This window comes from Arthroderma uncinatum (genome assembly GCF_011692745.1).
Source record: "Arthroderma uncinatum strain CBS 119779 chromosome Unknown scaffold3, whole genome shotgun sequence".
Classification (NCBI taxonomy): domain Eukaryota; kingdom Fungi; phylum Ascomycota; class Eurotiomycetes; order Onygenales; family Arthrodermataceae; genus Arthroderma; species Arthroderma uncinatum.
The window spans coordinates 4121702-4135797 of record NW_022983865.1 but is presented as its reverse complement, the minus strand read 5'-3'; the positions used below and the strand labels follow the sequence as shown (position 1 = coordinate 4135797).

General features: G+C 48.0%; 5 protein-coding genes across 5 annotated transcripts; 4 read left to right on the top strand and 1 right to left on the bottom strand.

Annotated features, from left to right (window-relative positions):
- Positions 1-451: 451 nt before the first annotated feature.
- Positions 452-1672, top strand: GIQ15_05016 (urease accessory protein UreD; the record flags this gene model as incomplete). Its single annotated transcript, XM_033552433.1, has 1 exon — positions 452-1672. One exon carries the CDS (start codon positions 452-454, stop codon positions 1670-1672), a length of 1221 nt encoding a protein of 406 aa, XP_033406163.1.
- A 1150-nt stretch (positions 1673-2822) lies between these two features.
- On the top strand, positions 2823-3459 carry GIQ15_05015 (glycoside hydrolase family 24 protein; the record flags this gene model as incomplete). The annotated part of the gene is made up of 2 exons (XM_033552432.1): positions 2823-3107; positions 3166-3459. 2 exons carry the CDS (start codon positions 2823-2825, stop codon positions 3457-3459), a joined length of 579 nt encoding a protein of 192 aa, XP_033406162.1.
- Positions 3460-4043: 584 nt separating this feature from the next.
- On the top strand, positions 4044-5185 carry GIQ15_05014 (uncharacterized protein; the record flags this gene model as incomplete). Its single annotated transcript, XM_033552431.1, has 2 exons — positions 4044-4078; positions 4165-5185. The coding sequence occupies 2 exons, from the start codon at positions 4044-4046 to the stop codon at positions 5183-5185; spliced, it is 1056 nt and encodes a 351-aa protein (XP_033406161.1).
- A 205-nt stretch (positions 5186-5390) lies between these two features.
- On the bottom strand, positions 5391-10992 carry GIQ15_05013 (rRNA biogenesis protein RRP5; the record flags this gene model as incomplete). Its single annotated transcript, XM_033552430.1, has 3 exons — positions 5391-5945; positions 6021-10436; positions 10495-10992. 3 exons carry the CDS (start codon positions 10990-10992, stop codon positions 5391-5393), a joined length of 5469 nt encoding a protein of 1822 aa, XP_033406160.1.
- A 541-nt stretch (positions 10993-11533) lies between these two features.
- Positions 11534-13808, top strand: GIQ15_05012 (cell division cycle protein cdt2; the record flags this gene model as incomplete). Its single annotated transcript, XM_033552429.1, has 3 exons — positions 11534-12152; positions 12204-12308; positions 12379-13808. The coding sequence occupies 3 exons, from the start codon at positions 11534-11536 to the stop codon at positions 13806-13808; spliced, it is 2154 nt and encodes a 717-aa protein (XP_033406159.1).
- Between the last annotated feature and the right edge of the window lie 288 nt (positions 13809-14096).

The following is a 14096-nucleotide window of genomic DNA, read 5'->3' as shown; positions in this document are numbered from 1 at the left end:
GATATCACCGTCGCGGTGGTTGATGTCGAAGGCCTTGGAGGATGAAGAAACGCGCGAACTTTTTGGACTCGGCTCCCTTTTTAGGCTGCAAACGATGCAAATTTACAAAGTGCAGGCTGTATTACTGTACGGTATGTGTTATTACCACTGTGTACTGTCATAATCCACGCGATAAGAGTAGATAAGCAAGTTATGTATGTAATATTACAGAGTACTGTAAACAGCTTTATCACGACCTTCCATTTGGCCTTTTTCCCCGCAAGAACATAAACATCTACCATCTATCATCTATCATCTACCATCCTCCATCTTCTCTGTATAGATATCGTCATTGCAGACGTGGTGAGAAGGAACCCGTTGACTTGCCATCAATCTATCCGCTGGGATAACCAATTGATCTACTGGAAGCCTGGTGCTCCATGCGGTGGTCCATGATATAGAAGGCGGCGCAATGCCGATTCACAACTCGCCCTTTGCAGCTTCGTCCCTTGCCAAAAGCTCCGGCCGTGGTGAAGTCGTTCTTACGGTTCTTCCACCGTCTATTCCATCACTGTCGACGCTGTCCTATAATTATCCACTTAAACTACTGTCCCGCACTCCAGAAGGCGGGCTGAAGTCGAGGTATCCCGCTTCCGCAACTGCGCCATTACACCTCTACCTTCTCACGTATGGCGGCGGTTTACTTCCCGGTGACCACATCGATGTTTCCATAACCATAAAGCCTAGAGGAAGACTTGTCGTCACAACTCCACAGGGCAGCACAAAGATATTCAAAACCGAGGCGCAGGGTGGTAGGAAGAGACACGCTCCCAAGACGGATAATGATCGGAGCAAACAGACTCTGAAGGTTCAATTGGGTCAAGGAACAGGACTGTGCTTGCTTCCGGACCCGTCTGTACCATTTGCAGATAGTAGGTATGACCAGTTTCAAAGCTTCACTCTTCTCCGAGAGGATGGCAGAGCTGGCGAACATGCGCAGGGCAAGCAGGCCGTGAATGAGGACAGGGTGTCAGGTTCCAAGGGCAGCCTCTGCGTTCTTGACTGGGTCACGGAAGGACGTAGTGCCAGGGGAGAGAATTGGTCGTTCGATTCGTGGACTGGGAGAAACGAGGTCTGGCTGGAAGATTGCAAGACTGGGAAAAGGAGACTCCTACTTCGTGATTCTGTGATTCTGGAGAATGGTACAAACGATAAGCCACAGGATGGCGATGATTCGAATAACTCAACGCAAGCACACCTACCTTCTCCCACGGCGCACACACCAATCCGCTCTCGCACACACTCTCATGGCATTCTTGGAACATTGATCCTACATGGGCCATTATTCGAGTCCCTTGCTGACTTCTTCATGGAGACATTCACATCCCAGCCGAGAATTGGCGGCCAGAACTGGGCATCAAGCTCGGAACAGACAGTGTTCTATCCCACAGACCAGGATAAACGCGTTAATGAGAATACGACGAGCAAAAAGAGTAACGACAGTGCTGCGAAGCCGACGGAAAAGAGCCAGGGGAAAGTAACGTGGACTGCTGCACGGGTACGGAATGGATTTGTGCTTGTGAAGTTTGGTGCTCCTGATTTTGAAACTGCTAGGAATTGGCTGGGCCATATTCTCAGGACAGAAGGAAGCGTTCAGCGGGAGTTTGGAGAAGAGGCACTGGGCTCTCTGTAATATAGATCTATGTGTATATCGCATATTGCGGGTTTCCCATGTTTCTATTAAACGATATTACCAGCGAAGCAATGTTTGTTTACGGGCGTACTTAGCTTCATCGCCAGCGTTACAGAAGGCGTGCTGATTGTTTGCTTGCCTAATGCTATCGTCGTCACTATTACTATTATTATCATTATGACGTAGAGAAAAGCCAGTAAGCCGGTGGAAGAAGGTATGCATCCGAAGCAGAAGCATTCGATAAACAAGTTATGAGCAGGAGCTATAACCATTAATTGCAAATTGAAGATAGCGCAAGATCTACTCCATGCTACCGAGGTTATCAATTTTGATGCGTCGAGTTGCCCGTACCCAGAGTAAACCAGATTTCTAATATAAATATACGAACTCATAACGACTGAAAATCTCACTTGGCAAGGCTTTCTCTGTGATAATCATTCACATGTACCGTTTTGTTCATGTCGGTGGTCAGCTCAGGCCAGAACTCGAGATGATAAACAGGGGCCGAACCAATAAACTAGATATACCGACTCCTGTAGTACGACGTCAAGTAATAGGGTAGCACTTTTGTGCAAGGGACGTTTCATCGCAGCTTAAATAAAGTTGATCTGCGCAGGTTCAAAATGTTCTATAATTAGTGTGGAAGGGCTTTATGATACGAGCCTCAGGGGAACGTGGATAGGAGACTGGCGGGTTCAAAATATGGATCGTCCTCAACCCCCGCTGAATTATACGACGAAGGCTCCGTAAGGTCTAGCGATCATTGGATAGCTCAAAAGGGACTGAAATACTTACCTACACGAAAGGCTGTGCAGCTAGGTCCATCACTCCATCTTGATCACGGAATATTTCAACAAACCATCCCTTCAAATTTGTAGTATGGGGTAGTAATGGGCCCCAGCCTGCTCTATCAGTTGCATGAGGGGGCTCCCGAGCTAGAATATCCTGGATTTGAGCTCGTATTATCGCGGGAACAAAAATAACTCGAGAGGCAGCAGGCAGAAGGGGTAGGTCTATATAAATCTCGTCAGTATCCGTCCATGAAGCTATCCAAACCAAACCAAGACAAAAGGACAATAGCAACAATCGTAATCTCAATCCAACAATTCCTTTCATACCACTACCAAACTTCCCTTAGCAATCAATAAAAATGCGCTCCGCAATCTTCATTTCTGCCATCTCCCTTCTCCCAGCTGCATTCGCAGCTCCTCTCGACATCACAACCAGAGGCTGCGTTGGCCCAGATGTCAACTCTGCCACCATCGCCCTTGTCAAGGAGTTTGAGGGTTTCGTTGACTCCCCTGCCCCAGACCCAGTTGGTCTCCCAACTGTCGGCTATGGCCATCTTTGCCAGACCAAAAACTGCGGCGAAGTCAGCTTCTCATTCCCGCTCACCGAGGACAGCGCCACTAAGCTCCTCCTCCAGGACATCAAGGTAAGACTTGCTCAGAGCATAGTAAAGACGAAGATCTGTTGCTAACAGTCAACCCTAGAGCCCTCAACAAACAATCACCTTGAAGACAGCTGATGGCGTCCACTTGAACGAGAACCAGTACGGCGCCCTTGTCTCCTGGACCTTCAACGTTGGCCCTGGAAACGTTGCCACTTCTAGCCTCCTCAAGCGCCTCAACGCCCTCGAAGACGTCAACACTGTCCTCCGCGAGGAGCTCCCCAAGTGGAAGTACGGTGGTGGCAAGGTCCTCCCTGGCCTCGCCCGTCGCCGTGCCGCTGAGGTCGCTCTCGGCGAGACCGCCACTGAAGTTGGTGCTTTGCCTGTCGACTGCTAGACGCAGTCCAGCCAAGTGTTATCCAGGCCAATTAGGGATGTGCTGGAATGCTGATGGACCAAGTGCAATATACCGGTGTATCAGGTTCTCTGTACTTCTCATACTTGTCCTTTTCTTCCCCTGTTCTTTGCTGGCTTTCCATGTCCTTCTTTCTCCGGTAGACGGGGGCTTTTTCATGTAAATAATAATCAAGCCATTTTTCTTCAGTCTCACAGTATTCCCATTATCTATAGAGATATATGGATTGCTGTTTGAATGTATATATTGAATATATATTCTCAGTTTCCTTCGCACAGCTAGCAAGTAGTTAACTTGTAGAGTATTGGTATCTTTTTTCATCCTTCATAAGGTCATTTCAACCCATGGCAGATATCTCTGTATGTGTCTGCACTTCCTGTCTGCGTCTCCGCAGTCATCTTGGATATAAAAGCTGTTTTGTGATGCTGTTGAAGTCGAAAATGTTAAAGGGAGCGGAGTCTTGGCACCAACCTAAATAAACTCTAAAATATTCAAATCTTGAAGGTCAAAACTTCGTATGAAGAAATAGAAGAAAACAACGATAAGAAAATATATCGCTATTCAACATGCCGCATAAGCACAAAAGACGAGGGAACGGGGCGTGAGTACTCTACATCTCTTCAATGCCTAATCGCATCTATCGCATTTCGGTACTGCTGAGCTAAGTGCTAACAATTGATTTATTAGCGACGATTATGATCTTCCCCCAACTTCGATAGCAAAATCTCTCCCCACCAGATCAGAAAAGCCTGGCGCCAAATCTAAAAAAGGGCAAGCGCCTAAGAAGGGATCGAAACAAAAGACGGCCACAGTCAAAGAATTACAAGATGACACCCCGCGCGCCTTTGCGCGACTGATGCAAGTGTACCAAGGATCGGCCAGCAAGCGGAAGAAAGGAGATGGCGATGGAGATATAGACTCAGACGAACAGAATAGCCGCAAACGAAAACGAAAAAATGAGCCTGACCAACAAAAGAAACCCAACACGAAGAAGGTTGCCAAAGCCAAAGCGGCGGAGGACGCAAGGGCGGCGAATATTCCTAAGATTCTACCTGGAGAAAGGATATCGGATTTTGCTGCTCGAGTCGATCGCGCGTTGCCATTCTCAGAGTTAGCAAAAAGAGCTTCGAGTTCGAAAGGAGGGAAGGATGCGGCGATAGGAAAACTACGAGAGACCCGCCAGACAAAGCACGAGAAACGATTATTACGACTACAGAGCCAATGGCGTGAGGATGATAAAAAATTCCGCGAGAAACGCCAAGCTGAAATTGAGGAAGCAGAAGGAGAAGATGAAGAGGTCAACGACTTGTGGAAAGAATGGGAACGCGAAGCCGGAGCAGGTGTCAAAGGAAAGAGTAAGAAGAGTAGCATGGCACATAAGAAAAAGAAGAAGAAGAAGAGTACTGGGGGAGACGATGATAGCGATGGGTTTATCAGCAGCGACGATAACGACGATCCATGGGCGAAATTGAATCAAAAAGCGAAAATCACGAAATCAGTTAACCCGGCCGATGTTGTTCAAGCTCCGCCAGAGAAGCTGGCTAAACCCAGAGAAATATTTAAGGTGCATGGGATGGGAGGCGCAAAGGTCCATGTTGCTGATGTCCCTACTGCAGCGGGAAGTTTGAGACGAAGAGAAGAATTAGCCACCGAGAGACAGAGTATCGTGGAGCAATATAGGGCACTCATGGCCAGTAAGAGGGAGTGATCTACTTGAACTGAATAGCCATAGACTAGGGACCTAAATATTATATGTACAGAGATATCCATATCATGACATTCCAGGTATCATAATCTAAACTTTTGGTAAGAACACGCCGACACTAAAAAAACAAAGGATTGAACGCTTGACAGTAGAATATGGACTAGAAGGCCTCGGTCCATTGCGAGCCCCTATCTCTGAGGAAATGCTTTCAAGCTTCTCCTTTGATAGACCTGACATAGTCTGCAGCACGAGCCTTAACCTCATCGATCATCTTCGAATCCCCATCAGTGGCAACCTTCTCTTCAAAAGCAAGCCACTTTTTGAAAAGGAATTTGGCTTGCTTTTCCTTTAGCTTCTTCTTCGAGCTCGATTTACTTCCATCGGCCGCAACAACACCATGGCCGATTCCAAGGACGCGCTCAAACAGCCGCCTTACCTGCTCTGCATCACCGACCTTGATTTCCAAGTCCAGTAGCACGTTCCATAAATCAATGCGCTTTGGGAACGAGGACAAGAGTCCCTCAAACACTGTTCTTCCACGCTCAACATCTCCGTTGGGGGAACGGAATTCCAGCTGGCCGAATTTAGATGTAAGTTCAACATGCGTATGAGAAGGGAGAGATTGCAGCGCTCGGGGAAGTAAGTCGCGTCCGCGCTGGGGTGCATCAAGGGTATCGAAGAGGAAATTGGCGTAATTCAGGAAGAAATCTGGCGTAGAGGAGACCTTCTTCTTCAAGGCGGTTTGGAACAATTCATCCGCTTTCTATAGTTTAATGTTCATTAGCATATGTGAAAACGGACAAACAGACCTAAAGAAAGGGGTTGCACATGTACTTACCTCCGTTTTACCGGATTGAATGAATATGCTCGTCATCCTGTCGTAGATTTCGTGCGCATCGTTATATTCGCAGGCACGTTTAAAGACATCTTCAAGGCTGTCATCGTTGCCGAAGGTGTTTTCCAAATTGAGCTGAGCAACCCAGACATTGAGCTTCTCTTCGTCCTGACCGATACTCATCGTCCGCAGAGCACGTTCACCAATTTCCCTTGCTTTGTCCACTTCGCCCAATTCCAGTTGGAAGGCCATATACTTCAGCCACAGCAGACTGGAATCCGGTTCTCCAAGAAGAAGTCGTTCGTAATCAGCAACTGTCTGTGGGCCATTTGCATCCAAATCACCAGTCCTGTCTACTTGGATCTCAGCCTTCCGACGCTTCTTCCGTTTCGTCGCGCCATCGTCCTCCCCAGAGCCGGCAGGGAGTTCATTGTCCTCTTTATCTCCATCACCAGTCCAGTCGAAACCGGAGGTAACAAGACCTCCCTCCTTGGCATCATCAGCTACATCCTTCATTTCAACGTCATCGTCATCACTTTCTTCCTCTTCGTCTTCATCTTCCTCGTCGTCGATATCCACTCCTCCCATTGACATATCCTCATCGGAGTCATCGTCAGACCTGACGTCAAGGTCAATACCGCCAGCCTCGTCGTCACTTCCGTCGTTTTCTGCCTCTGCAAGTATATCCTTGAAGTAGGATGCCTTCAGACCCAATGCAATTTGACCTTTGTCCAAGTTAACCTTAAGGACCTTCGCTTTCACGATGTCATCCTTTTCGTACAACTGTGTGGCATCTTCGACCCTCTTCTCTGCCATCTCGGATCTATGGCACAGACCACTGAGGTTCGCGCTACCGTCAATAGCAATGAAGGCCCCGTATTCCTCAACCTTTCGAACTTTACCAGTCACTATCTGGCCTGGCTTCAGGTCTTTAAGAGTGAACGGAGGTTTATAGTTGGGGTCAAGGGCTGACTTCTTCAGAGTCATCTGGATCTTGTTATTTTCCTTGTCCACGACAGTAAGCCTTCCTTGAACAAGTTGGTCGACTTGGAATTCGTCCTTCCATTCTTTCAAAAAGGAGTCTGAAAGGCCTGAAACTCGGATATAGGCTGACACGCTATGCCCTAGAGTCACAAAGACACCGATATTGTCTACCCTTCGAATAAATCCGCGAACGATCTGACCAACACTCAACTGGTCGATGGAAGTGATCTCGGGATCTTCAACAGGCAAAGAGGAGCTGAGAACTTTTGACGGTCGCACTGAGAACGAGATCTTTTTGTTGGGGATATCGACATCGACGACGCAGACACGGAGTGCCTCATTTTTGTGGAAGGCGGTTGGGTCTACTTTCGTATAGTCGTCGGCCATATCTATCAGAGAAACGACGCCAACAACATTGTCGTTTACTTGGACCAAAACTTGACGGTCAGTTACTTTCGTCACTCTGCCCAGCAAGATCATGCCCTTGGATAGATCCGCTACAGTTAACTTTTTGGCGGCGTCTCCAATTCTAGCGGACAAATCGAGTCGGTTTTTATCAGCATCAATTCCAGTAACTGCTACTTTGATCGCTGACCCGACAGGGAAATTCTTCTGAATGTTGCCTGTGACGGACAAGTTATCAGAGATATCGGTAATACGCAGTCTTCCTCGCACATTCGGTGAGATATTTAGCCATAAACAATCTTCAGCGATGTTGTTGACATATCCGACATGAATATCACCGATTTTAAGAGTTTCCAACCGAAGAGGCTCGAAATCTGATGCCTCAAGACAACTTGATTTTGCGGACAGCTCATACACCGAAACTTTACCAGCTCGATGACTGATGGGGAGAAATCTGTGATTCCTAGCGTCATGAACTCCAAGCACTCTAACGGGGAGAATTTGTTTGGAGTGGAAAAATCGTAGTGGTTGTTTTCGATCTTTGATATCCTCCCATCCGTCGAAGACTTCGGATACATCGATACGTCCTTGAACATTGTCAGCTAAAACAACGTTCAGCTGTGTGTCTTTGATAGAGGTAATCTTAGCTTTCGTGATTTTCCCAAATGAAATATCCTCAATAGATTTCAATTCTTCATCAACAGGGTTCGTCAAGGTCGTCACTATCGTCTTCTTCTCCGGTGCTGAGCTTGTGTCGGACGTCTGCTTGTCTTTTCCAACAGGTTTCAGGCTAAGAAGAAATCGTTCCGAGTCTTCTTGGACGGCGCAAACTGTGGCGGAAATAACTTGAGATCGAGTGTATCCAAAATCCGGCCGAGAAATATGATCATCGTCAACCAAACGTTTCGGTATCAGACCAGTGAGGTTGTCCAAGAACTCTACAAATATTCCGTCCGGGGTAATGTTCTTGACTAGTCCCGTTACTTTCAAGCCATGCTTGACATCGTCAAACTTGGCAGGCAGCTTCCCCTCCGCAGAAGCCTCCTTCAAGGTAGCCTTGTTCGTGACTTGAATAAGGCGGTGGGTCTTCTTGACTCTGAAAACTAGAAGGCCCGCCATCTTCTGGCCGACTCTGATACGGTTCAAAGCTGATGCCCGTTTCGATGCTGAGCCGTCGGAAATATGCTCAGAGTTCAACCTTGCAACTAAGCCTGAGTCCTGGAGTTTGATAAGTAAATCATCACTTGACTTTTCAAAGACTGTTCCAGAAACAACAAGACCGGGCTGAACTTTCTCGAATGCCGACTGATAGTCTTCAGTTGCGGTCGCGGGATCTTTGCAAGAAACGACTAATTTTCCATGCTCGGCATCTACGCTGAGTGTGTGAACGTTGACAACCTGGCCAACCGTGAAATGTTGCGAAGGATCTGTAATATATGCTTCACTCATTTCCGAAACTGGGAGGAAACCCCTGATGGTGCCATAAAACTGAACGACAGCACCGTTATTCTGGATTTTAACCAGGGTTCCTGGAGACTGGTCTCCAGCCGAGATGTTTTCGTAGTCTTTCCACGGCGCGGAGTCACTGTTCAGTAGGGATTTCTTCATGGTTAATCTAAGTTGATGCTTTAGGAGATCAACTGATAAAACTCGCACGGAAACCTTGAGGCCTTCCCTGAATTTCTTTTCTGGATGCTGTAGCTTGGTATCCGCCATGTGCATTCCGGGAACAAGACCGGATATGGTATCCGTGAGAGAGACTATCAGCCCGTCGATACCGTTTTCTCCAATGAGAAGTTTTTCAATCTTTCCCTTCACGACACTGCCGACTGTTACATCCTCAAGGCGAAGAAAAGGTTGGTCGATGATTTTTGGTTCCAATGACACTAAGAACATGTTGTCCATGGCGCTGAAGCCAATAATTCTGCCTTCATGCGTCGAGCCCACCTTGTAAGGACCATCGGAGGAAGAAATAGAGTCCACTCGTTCATCTGCGACCCTCGAAAGATGTACGAAACCTTGGTGTTTGGTAGATCCCAACTGGACGTACAAGCCAAGTGTACTGTCGACATAGGTAACTTTAACCTCTGGTATTATATCAGAGATTGCCGGTGTGTCCTTGTCATCTCCGCTAGTCAAGGTGGCTGTGGGAGAAAATTTCATGACGCTGTCAAGGATCGAGAAACCGAGCTTGATGGGGTCGCTGGTTGGGTAAGTAGCAATAAGGCGACCTTTTATTTTCGCGCCTGGATGGTACTTGTTCGTGAGATCCCTTTTCCCGTCGCTTGACCCGGAATGGATAACATCGACGACAGTATCCAGCATTCCCATAATTTTTCCAGCCATGCCGCGTGGAGTTACTTCAGTAATGAGCACCTCGGCTGCTGTTCCCGGGAGGAAGGCATTGATAGTTGGTGCTGTATTTAAGAAATGTGCCTTTTTGACAGAGGCAGCTGAGGCAAGGTCTGCTGAGAGCTTCACTACAGTCCCGCTGGCATTGTGTCCGGTGACAATGCACAGAAAGACTGACCCCTCCTTGACATTTGAAATATCAACCCCGGTGGGCAGTTCTCGGGAGGAGATGAAGCCTTTCGTGTCGCTATCTTCCAGTCCAAGGTCCATTATGAGACCATGGTCTTCGACACTTACAACAGAAGCTTGGACCGTGGCGTTTACCACGACATCAGCCTTCGTAAGACCTGAATTTGCGACATGAGGTTCCACGGATAGCTCAAGGTGCTTTTTCGTTTTGACCTTCTTGTCGTCCTCGTTACGAGTTGTTGCAGTAACTGATGCACGCAAATACTGCCCAACCTTGACAAAATCCTTCAATTCAAAGTCGTCGTCGTCGTCTTCGTCTTCATCGTCACTCTTATCGTCTCCTAGCAAAGCTTCGACTTTTCGTGTTAATGACTTTGAGACCGCAGCCCAAGGAATAAAACCCGTCAGGTTGTTAGGTAGCGCAAGAGAGATATCGTGGATGCCAATGCTTGAAACCTGACCGAGAATTTTGGAACCGACCACAATACGCTATTACATGTTAGTTTATGATCCTTGTATAGAAAATACGACGAGTGTAGCTCCTCACCTTGTAGGTGAGCGATTCAATCTTAACTCCCTGCTTGGTAGCTGCCGCTGGCTCGTCCTTGGTCTTCGTTCCTTTGGTCTTTCTTTTCTTTGACTTGGTACGAGTATCCTTCTTATCCTCAGCTTGGTGTATGCTTCCTTCATCGTCGCTATTGGCAAAACCCGCGCCATTATTCCCCTTCTGCTCAAAGAGCACGTCCTTGGTCGCTTGGATCTGGATCTGCTTCCGTTCGAGGGGAGTGAGCACACTGTTACCGCCTCGGGGAAAGGCAGGCTGTTCATCTCGTAGCATGGAGATCGGCGCAGCTTTCAGAGCAGTATTCATATCATTTTTGGCTCCTCTAGCAGGCTCATCCTGCTCTTTGTGCTCCTTCGCAGGCTTCGTCTTCTTCAACTTCGAGGCGCCATTGGATTCCTCCACGGCAACCTTGGCCTTCTTCTTCGGCGCCGCCGCCGCTGACTCGTCCTGGCCGTGGCCCTTTCTCTTGATTTGCGCCATGGCAGCTCTGTCTCGACGAATTGGCGGTTCAAGAGCTCACCTTATCCATCATTATCCTCTGCTGCAGTGAACCATCTAAAAAAATTATTTGAGTTTCGCAGTCTCTATCTTAGGTAAGCAAGCTGTTTTTTTTTTACTGCCAGTGCCAAGCCCTTCCCACCGCCTGCCTGATCAGGCGACCTGGCGCTAGTCTTCTTTTGGGTTAAAGCCGAGGTTAAAAAGATAGAAAGCACGGACCAACTTCGCGTCACGTAAAAAACGCCAAGACCAAGTCACGCTTTTTTTGCGATCTGCCCGTAAATGGGAAAACATCGCTAATTAAAGAACATTTCGTGGCTCGCGCGCGTCGTGAACTGCATATTTCCATTTAAGTGGCGGGAGGCACTTCCAACATCGATACCTGCTCGCCGTCCGCCATATCAACACTTCTCTTCGTATCTTACTCACGCTATAATCTCACTTTAGTGAGAATCTATCTACTCCCCGTGTACGGAGTACTCCCGTAAACAACACTGGTTAGATCTGCTTGCCAGCAGCAGCCATGATTGAAGTGCACGAGGATGTCGTCCCGTCCTCTCCTCCATCGCTCAGTGCATCTCACGATACTCTGCCTTCGTCTCCTCCTCCTATGAAACCGAAGAAGAAACCTCCAGTTACTCCCCGATCGTTTCGACGCTTCTTCACTCCAAGGTCCTCGCTCAACGCTCCCAACACCCGAAGCCGCTCTATTCGCAACGCTCTACAGGAGATAACTTCTTCACCAGCCCTCAACCGGCTAGGACCAGCTTTTCCAGGCGTTTCTGAGGGGAATGAATGTGCAATTGCCAGCTCGTCGCCCTGCCAGGACCCGTTTCGCACGCCTACCAAGAAGAGAAAGCTATCATTCTGCGGGTTAAGCTCTCCGCCGCTTCAGTCGTCACCACTACGAAGGGTGCGAATTGCGCCCCCTATCTTTAGCGATGTGTCCCCGAAGAGAAGCAGTCTCTTCCATCCCGGTGAAATAGTTCCAGCGCAGCCAGAGAGCTTGGTTGAGCCATTACCAATGCCAGCTCCGTTACGTCGATCCAAAGTTCTTGCTCGTGCTTCGCCTAGCCTATATGCACGTAATTTTGGCGTGTCTCGATCTTCCCGGACAACTATTCGAGCTTCAAATGATGCCAGTATGTAGCAGTCACCGCAACCAGAAAGTCACTCAAGCTAACCTTCCACAGACTGGCAGGATGAAACAGCAAACTTCTACAGTCAGCCGGAAGACCTTCACCCATGCTGGAAAGGCGAAAATCCCGTCTCGCCTTATTGCACCGCTTCATGCAACAGTGAGTATCTTCATTTTCTCAATTGACTTGCGCAATTCAATTGAATCCACGTTTACTAACGACATAAAAGCCAATTCTTTAGTTGCCATTGGCGACGAAGCTGGCGGTATTAGGTTGCTTGACACGTCTCCGGATGACAAGAAAGGCTTCTCTAGTGCCTATTTATCGTTTCCGTCCATGCATAAAAACTCCATCATGGATCTCGAATTCTCCAGTGATGACAAGCTGCTGGCCACAGCGTCTGGAGACCAAACCTCACACATCATCGATATGGCTACGCAAACCCCCATCTATTCTTTATCCAAACATACATGCTCTGTAAAAAGAGTGCAGTTCCAGCCTGGAAGTAACAACAACGTGGTGGCAACCTGCAGTCGAGATGGCAGTGTCAATATATGGGATCTGAGATATAAAGCATACGATAAACCTGCTTTGCGACTGCAATGCTCTCTTGGTGACGATGACGATGATTCTCTCAGGCCTCCCGTCAAGATGAAATACGCCCAAACATCCAAAACAATTGCAGGCGCACATTTGGAGAGGACTCGTACCAAGTCAGAGCAGGAATCTCAACTACGGCGTGATGACACCACCGTGACTTCGATTTCGTTTCTGCAGCCTGGCCGTGAACACCTGTTCGTTACCTCGTCGGAATCAAACGCCTGTGTGAGACTCTGGGACCTGCGGACAGCATACTCTCTTCGACGAGCTGCCGTTCCGCTAGCTTCGACCCGTCAGCCAGATAGCCATTCCCGCTTCCGGCAATTCGGATTGACCTCCTTGACTTTTAACACCGACGGCAGCAGATTATATACCCTGTGTCGAGATGGCACCATCTATGCATACTCGACCCCCCATTTACTCCTCGGGAACTCTCCCGAAATGTCACAACCTAATAACACCCCCGGACGACGGTATCCTGCAGAGGAAGCCAAAGCCGGTCTAGGCCCTCTGTACGGTTTCCGCCATCCACGCCTGATGGTTAGCTCGTTTTTCGTCAAACTCAGCCTCCGTCGAGCAGTGGATGATAAGTCCGAACTCCTATCTGTTGGAAGCAGCGACAATTGCGCTATCCTTTTCCCTACTGATGAGCGTTACCTTACTCCCTCCCTCGCATTGTCCAGCAACACACCTCCACCTCCACCTACAACTACATCTACATCTGTACCACCAACGCAGCCCCAGGCTGGACATCACCGTCTCCGCAGCAGCCTTCGAAGGTCTAACTCTAGCTCAAGTCTCCCCGAGAGATTAGAGCATACTATCCCTATATACCAACATGGAACTCCTTTAATCGAAGGTCATAATAAAGAAGTTACTGCCGTCTCATGGGCACATGGAGGCGAGTTGATTACCGTGAGCGACGACCTAAATGCTAGATGCTGGCGTGAAGGCCCAGCTGCTCGAAAACTCCGACTTAATAAGGATAATGATGGTCAGCGATGGCAGTGTGGCTGGGCAGATGTCAAGGACCCATCATATGATGATGACGAAGCGTGATTGAATTCGATTTTTTTCAAAGCATTATATTTATTAATGATATCTCCGTGGTGATGACACATGGCCCTAATAGGGACGAGTTTTTTAGCGTCCTACTATCTCTCAGTTGGAGCAAGATCTTTTTAGTTAGAGCATATCCATAAACTACAGCTTTTATGAATTTCTGAATTAGCGAGCCTTTATGATAGCTGCGATATACCATATTTCGTTCGGAGTATGTCCATCACTAAACGTCCTTCCTATCCACCAAAAGTTAACTGGCAGAAAACCAAATATCTATCTGAATCG